Here is a 16,728-nt window from a genome sequence, read left to right as displayed (position 1 = left end):
TAGACATACCTTCTAGTCTATTAAACAGGCAGGCCAAATATATAGGCTCATTTCAGTTGGGCACATCATCATACAGTTGGACGAACACATCATATAACCAGCTAACACATTTGTACATATCACTCTAGAATATCTCCACGTGATTCCAAATAAATCGGTGCCAAATAAGCTGAAAAATCCACAAGTAACCGAATCCCAAATTTGTAGGTAGATATGACAAGGTTCAGTCCACCTCACATATCTCAATCAAATCTAGTCCAGATCTCAAACGGTTTCTTCAGAATGATAGTTAATTCAAAGAGCTTCCAACGACGTATGACACTCCCCAAGAACCCTATCCTGCTCTATACACGATATAAATAGAGACTTTGTACAGTCATTTGGTAAAACATCATTCTTCATTCTAAATTTCTCATTTATTCTCTCCATTTCCTCTCAGTTTGTAGGCTACTTTAAGCTTATATTTTGCACTCCACAAGAAAACCTACACCTTATAACTATTTTATACCATTATTCTCACTTTAATTTAAGTTTTTCTTTTAATTTCTTAATAAACCATTACTGACTTAAACATTGGATGGCTACTCTGTTTTGCAGCGCTATTCTTCTAATAATTTTAGGATTTTCTCAAAGATCCTTCCTTCCCTATAGTATGCCAAAAATATTGGTACGCATTATTGGTGCCGTCTATGGGAACACTTGAGCTTTAACATGAGAAATGGCTAATTCCAACAATGAGTGTGACAACGGATCCTATAAGGGAAACTCTTCCCTCCTGTTGCAGCTAGAACTGTTGTTCCACCTCCAGATCCCACTTTGGGTGCTGCTAATGCTCTTGTTCTAGATCCCACTTTGGGAGCTATTAATGCTCCTTGCTTTGCAGGCAAGGAGGCAGCTGGCCATTAGCCCCCCCTGGAATTTGGCAATCGTCGAAAAAAGAGATGGTGGAACTTCGTCAGCAGGTGACAAAGGAGGTTAGGCCTTTGAACGCGACACTCCCTTCAATGAGTATATCATGGTGGAAGAACTCCTTGCTCATTTTTGGGCACCCTTACACCTACTTGCTTATGACGATACTTTTGATCCAGCTGAACATATCTAAGTCCGAAAATGCAGCCTTGTTGTATAGGTATATTGATGGAATTAAATATTGTGTTTTTCTTACTACGCTACCAAATTTTGTCTGGCAATGGTTCGTCCAACTTCCAACTGGATCACTTAGATCTTTTGTAGAATTTAGCTCCCTCTTTTAACACCAATTTCCTAGCAATAAGAAATACCAGAAATCAGCCATTAGCCTTTTCGGGATCAAGCAGGAAAGAAGGAAACCTTAAAGGCTTACATCTAGCATTTTAACACAGCCATTCTAGAGGTCCCTACAAACCACTAGGATGTACTGGTCAGAGAATTTACTCAGGGATTTCGTGGAGGGCCTCTATTTGAATCCTGAGCCAAGAAATCAGCTAGCAACTTTCTAGATGTACTAGCTCGGGCAGGAAAATATATGAATTTGGAGGGTGACTGGCAGGTGAAAAAGAACGGCCGTAATAAAAGAAAAGAGAATAAACTATCTTCCACTCGCAGAACTAGAGGAGAGCCACAGGGATGTTTCAACCCCTTGATCCAAAAAAACGAACACTACGAACCTCTCATAACTAGTCCGCTAGGATGCTTATGGCAATCAATGGATACCTTGTTATATGGATTTGTAGGAGAGGTCGTACACTCGCTGGGACAAATCTAACTTCCCCTTTCCTCAGGCACGGAGCCCGCCAGGAGGCTCGTAGATATGCTATCAGTATACAACATGATTCTAGTACGACCTGCTTTGAATACTTTTTAGGCAATTGTTTCTACTTACCACATGAACCTAAAATTCCCTGTTGGGACCAAGATAGGAGAAGTTGCAGGTGATCAATACATAACTCAAAAGTGTTATGTGGAGGCGATAAGATGCAACAACATAAAGATGGATGTGGATTTTCCTAACAAGGAAAACCGTCGAGGTTCTATTCAACGGGATGATCAGAAATGCATCACTCACGTTATGTTCAGCCGGCCGAAGAGCTACTAAGTATCTAGGTGGTGCCTAGAGAGCCAGACAAAATCACCAAGATTGGTTCCCAGATCATTCCGCACTAGCCGGACAGTTAACCTTCTTTTTACAATAGAATGTTGTTGCCTTTGCCTGGCCAACTAGCGACCTCGTGGGGATTGATCCCAGCATAGCAGTACATAGTCTGAACTTAGATCCAGCCTTCCTACCGGTGAAGTACAAAAAGAGGCATTTTGGGCCTAAAAAGGATAAAATCATATAAGAAGAGGTAAGTAAATTTTTGGCAGCAAGTCATATTAAGGAAATTTAGTTTCTAATATGGTTATCTGGTGCCTAAACCAGGTCATAAGTGGTGCATGTGTGTTGATTTTTGAGATGTTAATAAGGCATACCCTAAATATTTTTACCTTTATCCCGTATAGGCCAGTTGGTGGATTCCACCTCTGGTCATGAATTGTTGAGTTTAATGGATGCTTCGCAGAGCTATACCAGATTATGCTTAACTCTAATACCAGAAGCGAGTTAGTTTCATCATATCAGGGGGAACCTATTGTTATGTTTTTTGGGCTATGGACCGCATGTTTTGAGAACAGTTGGGGGCGTATTATGGAGATCTACGTTGACGACATGCTGGTAAAGAGTCGGCAGATGGAACAACACCTCACTGACCTTGCTAAGACATTCAACATACTTAGGAAATACCACATGGAGTTAAATCCAACCAAATGTGCATTTGGAATATGGAGTGGTAGGTTCTTAGCGTACATAGTCATCGAAAAAGGAATTGAAGTCAATCCAGATAAAATTCGAGCCATCCAAGAAATGAAATCTCAAACCAACCTCAATAAAGTGCAGAGACTAGCTGGACATGCAACAACTCTCAATAGATTCATATCTCGTTCAGTAGAGCGCAACTTACCATTCTTCAAAGCTCTAAGAAAAATCATAAACTTCGTTTGGAATGAAGAGTGCAAATAGGCATTCTAAGATTTGAAAGTATACACGGCAGAACTGCCCTTGCTCACCCAACCAACACCTGGCGACAATAGTAAGACAATAGGTGGTCAGCTCTGTGCTCATCAAGGAGGTAGAAGGACACCAAAAACCTATCTATTATGTAAGCAAGGTATTGCATGGTGCTAACCTGAGGTAGAAAAATTGGCTTTCGCTTTAATTATAACAGCGTGCAAATTAATTACATCTTTATTTCTTGCACATTCCATTTGTGTGTACTAAATCTACATTACGAGCGACATTAGGTAAGACTAAGACCTCAACAAGGATGATTAAATGGGCTATTAGTTTAGTGAATATGATATTTTCTATCAGTCCAGGACAGTTATAAAGGCCCAAGCACTAGTCGAATTTGTAAATAAAGCCACGCTCTTGGACGAGGATGAAGGAAACTGATTTCTGCATGTAGATTGGCTCTTCCACCCTTGCTGGCAGTGGAGTTGGAGTGGTGCTCACTGGACCGGAGGGGGACGTGCTGGAACATGCTTTGCGATTTGACTTTAAAAAGCCTCCAACAACGAGTACATGTGTACATTTTTTAATGGAATGGCCATGATAAGTTTGAAGTCAAGGGATGGCTTGGTGATAGATGGACAGTGGATTTAACTTCAAAAAGTGGGAGCTTACTGAAATTCCTTGTGTTCATGCTACAGCTTGTACCTTCTACAGAAGGGAAAAGGTTGAGGATTATGTCGAGCTTTGGTATAAGAAGGAAAGATTTCTGAAAGACATACTCATACTTGCTCCATCCTTTGAAAGGGCCTGAATCTACAGTAGATCCCTTGCTGCCATGACTTGAAAAACCATAAAAAGCGGAAAGACCACTAAAGCATAAAGAAGAAAGGAAGTAAACCAAAGGTGGTCCTAAAAAGAAATGGACCCAAGTACGTACTCCTGCTCTAGATGTGGAGAATTAGGACCCAACAAGAAAGCTTGTAAATTTCCATCCATAGATCACAATATGACCCAACCCCCTTTATTTTCAAAGAGATCAAAATTGCCAGTAAGTAGTTTCTTATCTTCATTTTGTTAGCCTTAGAGAATAACCACTATATATATACTATCTCCAGGTGAAAAAACAACTCGGACAATACCACAGGTGATATTAATATTTGTGTCCAATCGTGATGATGCTATTTTGAGGAACCATCATATGGGACATCAACGCCATTAGTTCCAACAAAAATTTATAGAATGGACTTAAATAGGCTGGTAACTCAACAGAGTGATGGGATTAAAAAGTTACGTGCGTTGTGGTACAAAAAAAATTTGGACTAAAAAGGCATGATCACATATTTTTAGTCCTAAAAAGTCACGTGCGTTGTGATTTTGGGATTAAAAAGGCATTGTAATTTGGTCTAAAAAGGCCCAAAATCACATTTTTAGGGCTAAAAAGACGTAATTTTGAATTTTATGGAACTAAAAGCGTCATCTACCATAGTTGTGGTACAAAAAAAAAAAAAACTATGCCCTTATTTTATGGGGCTAAAAAAATATTTTGCCCAAAATATATTATTATGTCAGACATGAATTATTTTAAGGAGATTTGTGGAGTAATGCTGCTGAATTAAGAGAACCAAAACTAGTAATTTAGCGAGTAAATGAAAAGAAAAGGAAAAGTTCTAATTGAAGAGATCAAGAAACCCCTGCCAAAGTCTGCCTAACCTGTTTTTTGGTGTGGATTAGAGGGTGCAAAGTGCAAAGAATGATATATTTTAAGTGTTCAAAGTGCAAAAATGTAACTCTAGGATGCATTTTGCCAATAGGTTTATTTCAAGGGTGCAAATAGGCAATTACCCAAATTTTTTTGGAGGGAAGGTTATTAAATTGATAAAAAAAAAAAAAAAACCTTCATATTCAAGCTGATAAAATTTTCGGGCAAAAATGTTGCCTAAAATGAGTGGAGGGTGTATGGTGCCAATAAATACATAATTGAAGGGTGTAAAATGCTATTTTTACGATTTAAGCTTGCATTGTGCAAAACCTCTATAATTCGAGGGTACAAAATGACAATTGTCCCTCAAATATCAATATTTGTCTTTTTGTTCTATTTTCTGTCTTGTAATAATAAATGGAGTAACTGTATATGATATTTTTAAATAAAAATGATGTAACAATGGTGTCAACCTTACACTATATATGTAAGGTAATAGAATAAAAAATAATGACTAATTTTTCATTCCTCAACGGCTACTTATTGTCCAATGGCTATAGTTTAGGAATAATATTTTCTTAAAACACAGCCTTTTCAACTTTCTATATATTATATTTATCTCGTAAGAATCTTTATCAATAAATTATACGGAATGTTGAATAATAGATAAATAAAAAAATTACGTATTTTTAAACTGACGTTAGTATTTTTTATTTAAACCCAAATTAAAATAATACATTATAAACAAAAATTTGTGTAAAAAGCGTAAGTGTAATTTTAATTTTTTTAAACAAAATGTAATTACTTCATATTTTTAAAAAAATTTAATTGTAATCAACCCTTTATAGAAATACAAACACCATAGTTGATTTCATAGTAGTTTATTATGAACTATCTAATTATATTTTTATTTAATAATTCACACGATTTACTCAAACACCTAAATGCCCTACACTATATACTAAGCAATACGATTTCTAGCGCACTCTACTTTTTATTTGTACTAAACAAGATACTTATTTATTTATTTGAGAAATAATAAAGGTTGGGATCTCTAAAATTGAAATATTCCATTTAGGCCCGTGAAATTATACTCAAAGTTTCTTAAAATAGGAGGTGCAATATTTTTAGTTATCCGTTTTATGAAATTCTTAAAATGATTTAAAATTGAGAAAACTTGACACATTTAGTCCTATACTTTATAAAATTTTCAAAATGATTTCAAAATTCAAAAAATTCAACTCATTTAGTCCTATAAATTTTGTAAAGCAGATGACTAGATGTGTCAAATCTTGTAAAATAAATGACCAAATGCATCGAATTTTTTTAATTTTAAAATTATTTTAAAAATTTTTATTAAAATAGAAAACTAAAAATATAAATTTACCCAAATCTTAAACCCAAACAACTTTTTAACAAAATAAATAAATAAAAACTCCAACACACACACACACACAATCAGAATCATGAATGGTAGGTCCACCCTTTGTCTTCCAATTATTCAAACCTACCTCTATATTATTTCTCCATTTGCTATCAATTCATTCAATCTATCCCAATTTCAAGGAAACTTCATTCTCTCTCTCTCTCTGTATCTCTCTCTCTCTCTCTCATTCTTGAAACAATGAATGAAAGAACCAAACACTAGCAACAAAATAAAGTAAATTAAAAAAACAAGAGCAATTACTATTAAATACCTATTTTCAGAGATTTTCGTCTCACTCATTCTCTTTGCCTGCTAATCTCCTCGAAAATACCGAATACCAAATATTCTAGAAGTTGTGTTTGTCTGAAAAATCAAGTATTGATCAATGGCTGGAATGCTGCCAGGAGTGGAAGCTGCAAGAAGAAGAAGATTTCACAAAAGCAACCTCATCAGCTACGGCTCTGATCTCTCTCCAAACACATCCGCCGCCACCTTCACCAGGCGCTCTTCTTTCTGTCTCTATGCACCCACTCATGACTTCCATTCGAATTCTAATTCCCTGGTAATATATACATATATATATATATATATATATATATAGATATACTCACACACACAGGCACGTGTTTCTGCGTGTGTGTTCATTGCAATTCAGTGTAAAAGGGGGTTTGATTTTATTACAGTTTTGATCTGAATTGTTAATGTACTGTTCTGGGAAGAGCAGAGGAATCCGGGTGGAAGCCTGCAGCAGGTGTGCGATGAGAGCAGGCTTGGTGCAGCAGCTAGAGAAGCCAAGAAGAGGTTGGATGAGCGGCTGCAACAACAATGGAGATCAGTACAAACAAACAGGTATTTATATTTATATTTATATAATTAATATTGGTTAAATACAAATATTTATATTTGTTATGATTTTTAGCTTCCGACAAAATATTTATTATGATTTTAACTATGACTAATATTTTTACTTCAGTTGAAGAAACAACGGTTAATGGCCATTGCAAAACTATGATGAATTTGTATCCGTCATAATTTTTTTTACTATAGTAATTAACTGTAACGAAAAATCACACTTTTTTTAATGTGAAGTTCAATAATTTTTATTTCAATTTTATTAACATTATTAACCAATTTTTCTACTACATTTTAATTTCTTATATTCTTAGGGTATACATAGAAAGAACACTTGGAATTTCTTTGAAATTATTTATCAAATTTAATTACTCAAAGAACTTTGTGCACACATCAAAATATCTAGCAATAATGGTTGTCTAGAAAAGACTGGTCCAAAAATACAATCGTCGTGCTATTGGTTTTCAAGAATTTTTATTTATGTGTATTTTTTTTTTGGTTAATTATCGAGATATTATAATTACTCTATCGCAATTTATATAATTTAATTTTATTTGAACAGAATCGAGTCTACAACTCCCAGCTTCCGACACGGATCAGGATCTGTGGAGGATCGACCAATCGTTCAATCAAATTTACGAACGGAGGCTCCTAAATTGAAGAAAAACGGATCGAAGAAGCTGAACTGGTTGAAACTAAGCTGGAAATCATCGGAACAAGAGGAATGTGCCGTATGTCTGGAGCAGTTTAAGGACGGCCAGGGTCGTGGGGCCGGGCGAGGGCGAGGGCGAGGGCATGGCGAAACCCTAATGCAGTTGCATTGCGGCCATAGGTTCCACACCAGCTGTTTGGTGCCATGGTTGGAGGCCAAGGGGCACTGCCCTTGCTGCAGAATGGAAATCCCTTCTTCATGAGAAGAGTTGCATTTCTTTTGTTCCACATAGAATTTACATCTACTTTATGATTTGGTTAGTGTATTTAAACTATATATATAGCTTTAGTGTTATCAATAGGAAAACTGTAATTTTAGTCCGTAATATAATGGATGATATTTTTTGTTCTGCACAAATTGATTTTCGTAATTTAGTCCTATGATTTTAAATTTTTTTAATTTTAGTCATTTTTCGACTAAAATTTATTAAAAATTGCATGTGACTTGCACATGACCCAGTTAAATTCAATTTGAGTCCTGTAATTTAGAGGGTTGACTTTTCTGGTCTGCACGAATTGACTTTTTCTTTTGGTGCTGGATAAATTGATTTACAGGACAAATATTACAACTTAATTAGATTATGTGCAAATCACAAACAATCTTGCCGAAAAAAGGACTAAAATTGCCAAATTATTAAAATCATATGACTAAGTTAAGAAAATCAATTTATGCAGGACAAAAAAGGTCATCTTCTCTAGATTATTGGATAAAATAGCAATTTTTTCGTTATCAATATATAGGACAAATTTTTTTTTTTTTTAATCTTGTAACTTAGGTCCAGTATATCTTAATTGCATTGTGTACAAGATTTTTTACAACAATTTCATGACTTACAAAATATCTTATTTTTCAATCCTCTTGTTAGCTTTCGTTGGAAAAATCACTTGCAAGTCACGTGGCCGACACTTTTTCAGAATTATGATATTTCTTTTGTCAATTTCCCAACGGAGTTGGCAGACGATTAAAAGTAAGAATTGTTTTCAAAATTCTATAACTATTTTTGAGAATTCCATGCGTAATTATAAAATTTAATATATACAGTATATTCAAAATATGGAACAAAAAATACTATTTTTGATCAATGTATATCATATTGTAAGGACCCTTTGCTATATATACAATGGTGATATATTTTCCTAATTAACATATAAGAAATCAAATGAAAATTTGGTGATAAGTAGGATTTGCAGATGTGATATAGAACAGTGATGAAGTTCAAAATGACAGAAATTTGAGATTCCAAAACCATCACATCTTTAATAATGGTGATGTTACAACTTGACGTGATAGGAGGGGCTGAGGGCCGTTCAATACGTTTGATCTTGGAGACTATTTTTGGACTCAAAATTTTGAAATATTATTACTTGTTATTTTGTTTTTTAAATTCTGAGACTGTTTCTTTTTTCTTTTATATAATATATAACATTTTTTAAAAAATAAGAATTGTTTTTTAGATCAGTTTGAATATAATTAAAATGAATGTTTAACTATTATAATTGATGTAAAATGTTTAAAAAATATAATAATTAATTACAATTAGTGTGGCATATTTCTTTACAAAAAAGGAAACTGGAGAGAAAATATTTTGATGTAATAGAGAGAGAGAGAAATGTGTTGAGAAATTCTGAAGAAAAATAAGTTCTTTATGTTTGGTTTTATTAATGAAGCGTTTTGTTATATTTTATTGAGATAAAAAGATAAAGATAAATAAATATGTATTAAAAATAATGTGAATGATCGGATTTATTTTCGAAGATCATTTAAAATAATATAAATTAGTTATTGTATGTTTGGTTTTGTATCCGGAGAGACAAAACTCGTCGTTTATTTTCAAATCATGTCTCATATTATATATATGTATAATTTGTAGATGAATTGAACTATATATAAATATATATTATTGTATATGTTAAATCATGATTTTTTATATGTATTTGGGATGCATTTAGGAATGAATTAAATAAAAGTACTAAAATATAATATCTCTGCACAACTTCAAATATTGAGCATATTTAAACTTATCATAAAAATGGACCGAAAATAAAACAAGCATAGTAAAGTTAGGGCACCCCAACCCCACTTCTCTCTATATACAAAATAAGAATCCCAAAATCAAACTACTAATAGAAGCAAGACAATGCAGAAAAATCATGTTAGTGTCAATTCGAGTTGATGTTACATTTTTAAAGTCATTTTCCACAACCTATTAATTCAATTTGATCTCCGAATCACCATGTGGGAGTGTGTTTGAAGATTAAAATTACCAAAAAAAGCATTATTACCAACGTGGTTTGTGATTTGATTGGTTATTCCATTACATAATTAAAGTATAATTTTTTTTAATTTTATATGAATTTTATGATTTCGTCCCGAGAAAGTGCCTCGATAGGGAGAGTGTTGGTATCAACCTCCAACAAACACGCCTAAGTAAAAACCCTATCAAACTATTACAGAAATTGGAAATAGGTCTGGAACCCTTAAAATACAAACCTTTTACAGAATACTAATGAGTAGCAAAATTATACAAAAATTTACATATCTAAAAACAAAAGATGTACATCAGTTGAAGATTTACACCAAACAAAAAAAAGGCTCACAAACCAGACCTAAAAAAGGGACCCAAAAGGCCACTAAGGCCAGCAACCCAAAGACTCAGTTGCTTTATCACCATTAAGCCACAGAGCATAAGCCGCAAAGGCTTCTAGGATCAGCTACTAAGGCTAGTTAACCGAGACCACAAAGGCTTCTAGGAACAACTACTAAGGCTAGTTAATCGAGGCCTCAAAGGTACAAGATCAAATAACACAAGGCCACAAAGACTTTAGAACTTTAGGATTTTTAGGAAGAAGAAGAAGACAGAAGATTAGAGATGATCAACTGAAAAGTCAGAGGCCAAGGAACCAATATTTATAAGGGCCGGTCATTAAATAGTTGGAGAAGAAAATAAGAGAGAAAGGATCAGAAGATGGGGAAAAAAAAGAGGAAGAAGGGGGGGGGGGGGGGGGGAAGAGGCGACAGAGAATCGAGGGAAAGGGGATTAAGGTTTGATAGAGAAATGAGGGGGTGGATAGAAATAGGTCAAAACAGGCAAGCGGGTCGGGTGAATATGTTAGGTCGAGGAAAGTGAATAATAGCATTAGGCCAAGCAACCTTGAAAGGGACCAGCCATCCAGGAGGGATGGGCTGGGCCTTAGTGGATTTGGGCCATCAATTTTATTTACAATCTCCACCTTGGACCAAATCCAAAGTGACGGATCAAAATGGTTATCATCATAACCTTATCCACTGGGGCCCTATTAAGAAAACCTACAGTACAGAATAAGACGGAAACTGCACGGAAACCTGCAATACCCTTACCCCATCTCCCTTCAAGCCCTTCTTCCTCAAGGGCAGAATAGGAGATCAAATTATGTGCCAATTGGGGAACATGTCTTACATTTTTCAAGGTTACTTTAGAACTATTTTCCAAGATCATGCAAACATCACCAAGGCCATGTACATCACATAATTTTTCATTTGCCATGGAAACGGAACCTATTTTTTCAGACTTATAATTAGACAAGATTTCTCTAAATGGGTTCATATGAAAGGTACAACCAGAATCAATAAGCCATTAATTCATATTCAAGGAGGATTTAACAAAATTAACATTAGAGATCATATATACTTCATCAGATATTTCTTCAGACATTAGCAGATTCTGTTGTCTTATTTTTCTGAGGCTTTTTACAATCTTTAATGAAATGCCCACAATTATAACATCTACTATCCTTCTTTTCATATGGTTTATCTTGATTACGCTTATCATCTCTATATTTAGGTCTAGACTTACTTCTTCCCCTACTTCTACTTCTACTCTTATTGTGTCTTCTAAATTTATAACCAAAGTCTCTGTTTTTGGTTCTTCCTCTTACAAAATTAACTTTATTTTTATTTTGATTAGGCTTATTTGTCTTGAGATCCATTTCTTTACTCTTAAGACCACTAATTATAGTTTTCAGGTTTACATTATCCCTACCATACTTAATAGTAGCTTTAATATCTCTATATGATTCAAGAGTAGCATTTAACGAAATAATAGGAGAGTAGTCATTAATATTTTTATCACCTGTTAACTTAATGTCTTGAATTAACTTGGTAAAATCATCAAGATTTTCTTCAGAGTTTTCTTATAGGTCAAGTTTATATCTTAAAAACTTTTCTAGTAAAAATAGTTTACTAGGAAGAGAAGTTTTAGTGTAAAGCTCTTCAAGTTTTTTCCAAAGTTCCTTAGTAGAATTTTGTTTTCCTACTTTTCTTATTACAACATTAGAAAAATTAAGAATAACAAAAGAGTAAGTATATTCATTGTTTTCAAGCTCTTTATCATCAGAAACAATATCAGCATATTTACCATCAATAGCTTTAAAAGAAATTTGCTGAACTAAAATTCCTTTTATTTTCTGTTGTCATATTGAAAAATAAGATTTACCATCAAACGGTTGCAAATTATCTCCATCCATATTTTCAAAAAATAAGCATAAACACAGAACAATAAGCAAGCAGAAGAATTTATCAGAGTAATAACTGCATATTAAGATGGTGCCTTAGTTATTCCTCAAGCCAGATACTCGCAGCGTCTAGGGCTCGACCAGGTGAGAAAAATAGCAAGGGTTTAATCTAAGTCAGAAGAAGAGAAAATTTAAATTTTTTGATCCAAAAAGGGACCCAAAAGGCCACTAAAGCAAGCAACCCAAACACTCAGTTGCCACAGAGGCTAAGCCCCAAAGGCTTTAGAATTTTAGGGTTTTTAGGAAGAAGACAGAAGATTGGATATGATCGATTGAAAGGCCAGAGGCCAAGGACGATGGGAGAAGAAAACAAGAGAGAAAGGCAGTGGGAGGAAAACCAGAAGACAGGGAATGGGGGGAAAAGGCGAGAGAGAATCGAGGGAAAGGGGATTAGGGTTTGACAAAGAAATGAGGTGGCGGATAGAAGTAGGTCAAACTAGGCAAGCAGGTCAAGTGAATGGGCTGGATCGAGGAAAGTGGATAACAGCATTGGGCCAGGCAACCTAAAAGGGACCAGTCATCCAGGAGGGATGGGCTGGGGTTTAATGGATTTGGCAATCAATTTGATTTACAGAGAGGATTCTTAGGGCTTCAAATTTCTCATCTACAATTAATATAGAATGCTTACCTATATCATTAGCCTCTTAGTTAGATGGAGGGTTTGGGATGGACACATGCTTCGTTCCCACAAAATGAAAGTTAGTTATGATCGTCAGTTAACCAAAAAAGGTACCTCTATTACTGTAAACGATGAACTGACGGTCAAGACTAACTACGATCATTTTAAAAAGAAATCAGGATCAAAATTGATGAGGTCGAAACATGGGATACAAAAAATATTTAGTAATTAATTTAGGAAACCAAAAAAAAAAAGTGAAATTATCCCTTAACTGTATCAATGAGTATTGTATCTCATAATTTAATTATATGAACATGATCACACATAGAATTCTTTGTATTTTAGAGGGTATAATTTTATAATTTATGTATGAATGAATAATAAACCCAAATATACGAATTCAAAATAAAGAAGAATTTGGACTGGTTACTTACTCCCCTGGCATTTATTGAAAGTCCAGCTTCCAAACAAGTGGTTTCAGTTGCTTTGAAGTTCAAATTCTATCTGTTGAGGTTCCCACCCACGAAAGCATTCTGGAATAATTCACCACTGGAATCAATTTCTTGTACTCTGCCCTTTCATTTTTTGCACCAACAACTGTTGATATTGATTGATCACCTTTTTTTTTTTCTTTTTTCTAGATAATGAGTGGTGTTTGAATCACTTTAATTTGACAGTTCTTTTTGTCTGTTCCTATTTTATCAAGTTGTCTTAAAAACAATAAAAAAACATTGAGTAAATTGTATTAAAAAAATTTCGTATTTTAAAAATTTAGTTAAAACCTCCCTATGTTTTCATAATTGAAGCTTACATGCCCCTCTTTGTTAAATATATCTGTCGAGATTACATTTATGTCAACTGATCATTATGCTCTAATATATTATATACTATTTTTTATTTTATTGATCGTTGGATTTCTTTTGATTACATAAAATTAATAGATTTGACGAATTATTCTCAACCGTCAGATATTAATTTTAAAAAGATGAAGGGCTTAAACTTTACAACTTCACAAATATACTAAAAAGAAAAGTTGGTTCCATTAGGGTAGTAATTGAAGCCAAAACTGAAAAACCCGCCCCGAATCCGTCCTAATGGATTGAGGCGGGTAACGGGTCCTAAAAATTAAGAGCTACTTTAGGCGCAGGTTCGGGTCCATGAGCCCTCCCCTCATGGGTAGAATTAATATATATGTATATTTAAATATTATATGTAATTTGACTAGTTTTTTTTACCCATTCCAAGGATCCCAAAAAATTATAATTTTAGTTTTGAAATATATATAGAGTGCTTTGTAATATTGGTCACATGCTTTTTGAATGGTCAATTAGTCCCATACTTTAGAAAAACGTTGCAAATTTAGTCTCACCATAAAAGCATTGGACTAATATTGACTATTTCATGAAGTATGCGAATAATATTGTAAACCACCCTATACTTTGGGTCAAAAGTTGCAATTTTCTCCAAGGACCGCAACCCCAAACTTTTCCTATAATGTTTAACGACAAAAAATATGAAGAAGTTGTTACTAATGTTAAATTGATACGATTATTTGGGTTTGAAAACTGTTTTGATTTGTTTAAGTTGCTATAAACTATCTTATCTGTACTCAAGAATTTTGGCTTTTTGGACTTGAATATTTGAGTTAGAAAATCAAACAATTTTATTTATAGTTGGTATGTTGAATTTTTTTTCTTCTTTTTATATTTGCAGAAAACAATTGTATTTTTAAAATAAATAAGTTTAGATATAAAAATTAATTATAAAATTCATGGTTATATAAATGTAGGTTTTGATATTCAGGAAATGATTAACTTTTTATTAATAGGAATCGAAATTTAGTGGGTCTTCTGCTACATCGAGTATGGAAGCAATACCGAATGTGAAAGAAGCAAGATTGAATGTGGAGGAAACAAGACCAGATGTGGAAACAAGAACAATATTCTAAATTCTAAAAGAACTCCTGTTGATTTTAATTCAGATGATATTATTGTTAATCTCAGATTTCGAAGATCACTTGATGATTATTATGTTGCAATAGAGATGCGTTTAGGAGGAAGTATTTTCTAAAAGGTATGTGTCAACCAATTGTACAAAATTTTCTAAAAAATAATATGAAATTAAATGGAGTTGCTTTATTTTGGTTGGAGTATAGTGTAGCAAAAGATGTAACATTTTATTTGTATTGCTATATGTTTAAACAATCAAGAAAAGGTGCAAAACATGACGGGTGATTTCTTTTCAAATATTGGATTTAGCCATTGAAAGAAGACAGTCGATGCCTTTAAAGAATATGTTGGTGGGTTGGTAGTGCTCACAATTACGCCTTTAAAAAATATGCTGGTGGGCTGGTAGTGCTCACAATTACGCAAGACGACAAGTAGAAAATTTTATGAACCAAAGGCAAAGTGTATTTCATATATTTTATTCTCATGACTAGAAGACGGAAAAAGCTTATTAAATTCAAATTACTATTGTTTTACATATAGCAAAACTTTTAGTGATGTAAGGTCTTACTTTTCATAGTCACGATGAGTCGACCACCTCCAAAAATAGAAAAAATTTCTGGAGTACTCAATTGGTACGGGAAATAGGTTGATAGAATTGGGAGTATGCTTAGTAAAAATGCTCTTGAAAATAATCAAATAATCAAGGGGTAAAGGAGAACAGGTAACTTTCCATTATTATGTTGAGGTTGTTCTTCCTGTTATTGATTGAAGTGCTATTCAAATTAATAATCAATTTAGTGAGGCATCTATTAAACTACTCGAATGCATATCATGTATTTGATTCAAAAAAAGTCCGTTGTGAAATTCGAAAATAACATTCTCATTCATCTTGTTAAGATTTATTTTACTAAGTTCTCTTCTTATGATATTATTATATTGAAGATCAGCTCGAAACATATAATTTCCATGTGAGATGAAATTTTGAGTTTTTCATCGGTGTTTCGCTTTATTGAACTAGAAAGAGTTTTTTAGCAATGAATTTCATCAAAATCGAATTGCAAACTCATGGCTAAATGACTTAATGATTTGTTATATTGAGTGTAAGATATTTACTAATATCAATAATGAAGTGATTTTGCAATATTTTCAAACGTGCAGACTCGTGGTTTTCAACTTGCCCATCTTTGTCAGAGTTATAATTATGAGAATAGTTGTATTTATGTCATTGTATGTATTTAACTTGCAATGATGAATTACAGTAATTTAATTTTTTTTTATGAATTGTCAATAATTATTAAATTTTGACAAGACTGAGCCAAGTTTTTTTTCCTACATAAAAAATTATTTAACTTTTTTAGACATATCCTTAACTCCAAAGATAAAACTATTGACTTAAATTTTTATTCATATCAAAAAAGTTTTACGAAATTTAGTCAAAACTTTTGATTTTTTTTGTGACTTCTGAAGATGATAAAATGATTATCTATTTTAAGTTAAACAATATTTATTATTATATTCATAAGAATTCAAAGTTCTTATTATTTATATAAGATAATTACATCATATTCAGCATACAAAAAATGTAAAAAAGCTATTTTCCCACTAAAAATTGTCTATTTTGATAAATTTATAAATTTAAAGGATTAAAGTAAGAAAATCAAACTTAAATTGACTGTATTACCCTCTAAAAACTTTTATTGTCAAAAATGCTTTTGTGTATTTAATTGAGAAATTAAAATTTAATCGCAAAACTTAAATTTAGATTTAAAAGTTTCAATTTTGGATTATAAATTATTAAAATTTAGAATGATTGCAATGCATTTTGAATTGTATTGTTAATATAATTATTACTAAATAATGATATATCCTTAAACTTTGATAAATAAAGTGACTGGA

At 33.1% G+C, this 16,728-nt stretch overlaps 1 protein-coding gene across 1 annotated transcript; it reads left to right on the top strand.

Moving 5' to 3' along the window:
• On the top strand, positions 6,278-8,090 carry LOC105162271 (probable E3 ubiquitin-protein ligase RHY1A). Its single transcript, XM_011080275.2, has 3 exons — positions 6,278-6,712; positions 6,875-6,999; positions 7,565-8,090. The coding sequence occupies exons 1-3, from the start codon at positions 6,536-6,538 to the stop codon at positions 7,914-7,916; spliced, it is 654 nt and encodes a 217-aa protein (XP_011078577.1). The 5' UTR covers positions 6,278-6,535; the 3' UTR covers positions 7,917-8,090.

Source organism: Sesamum indicum, linkage group LG5 (genome assembly GCF_000512975.1).
Source record: "Sesamum indicum cultivar Zhongzhi No. 13 linkage group LG5, S_indicum_v1.0, whole genome shotgun sequence".
Lineage (NCBI taxonomy): Eukaryota > Viridiplantae > Streptophyta > Magnoliopsida > Lamiales > Pedaliaceae > Sesamum > Sesamum indicum.
This window is presented reverse-complemented; position numbering and strand designations above follow the sequence as displayed.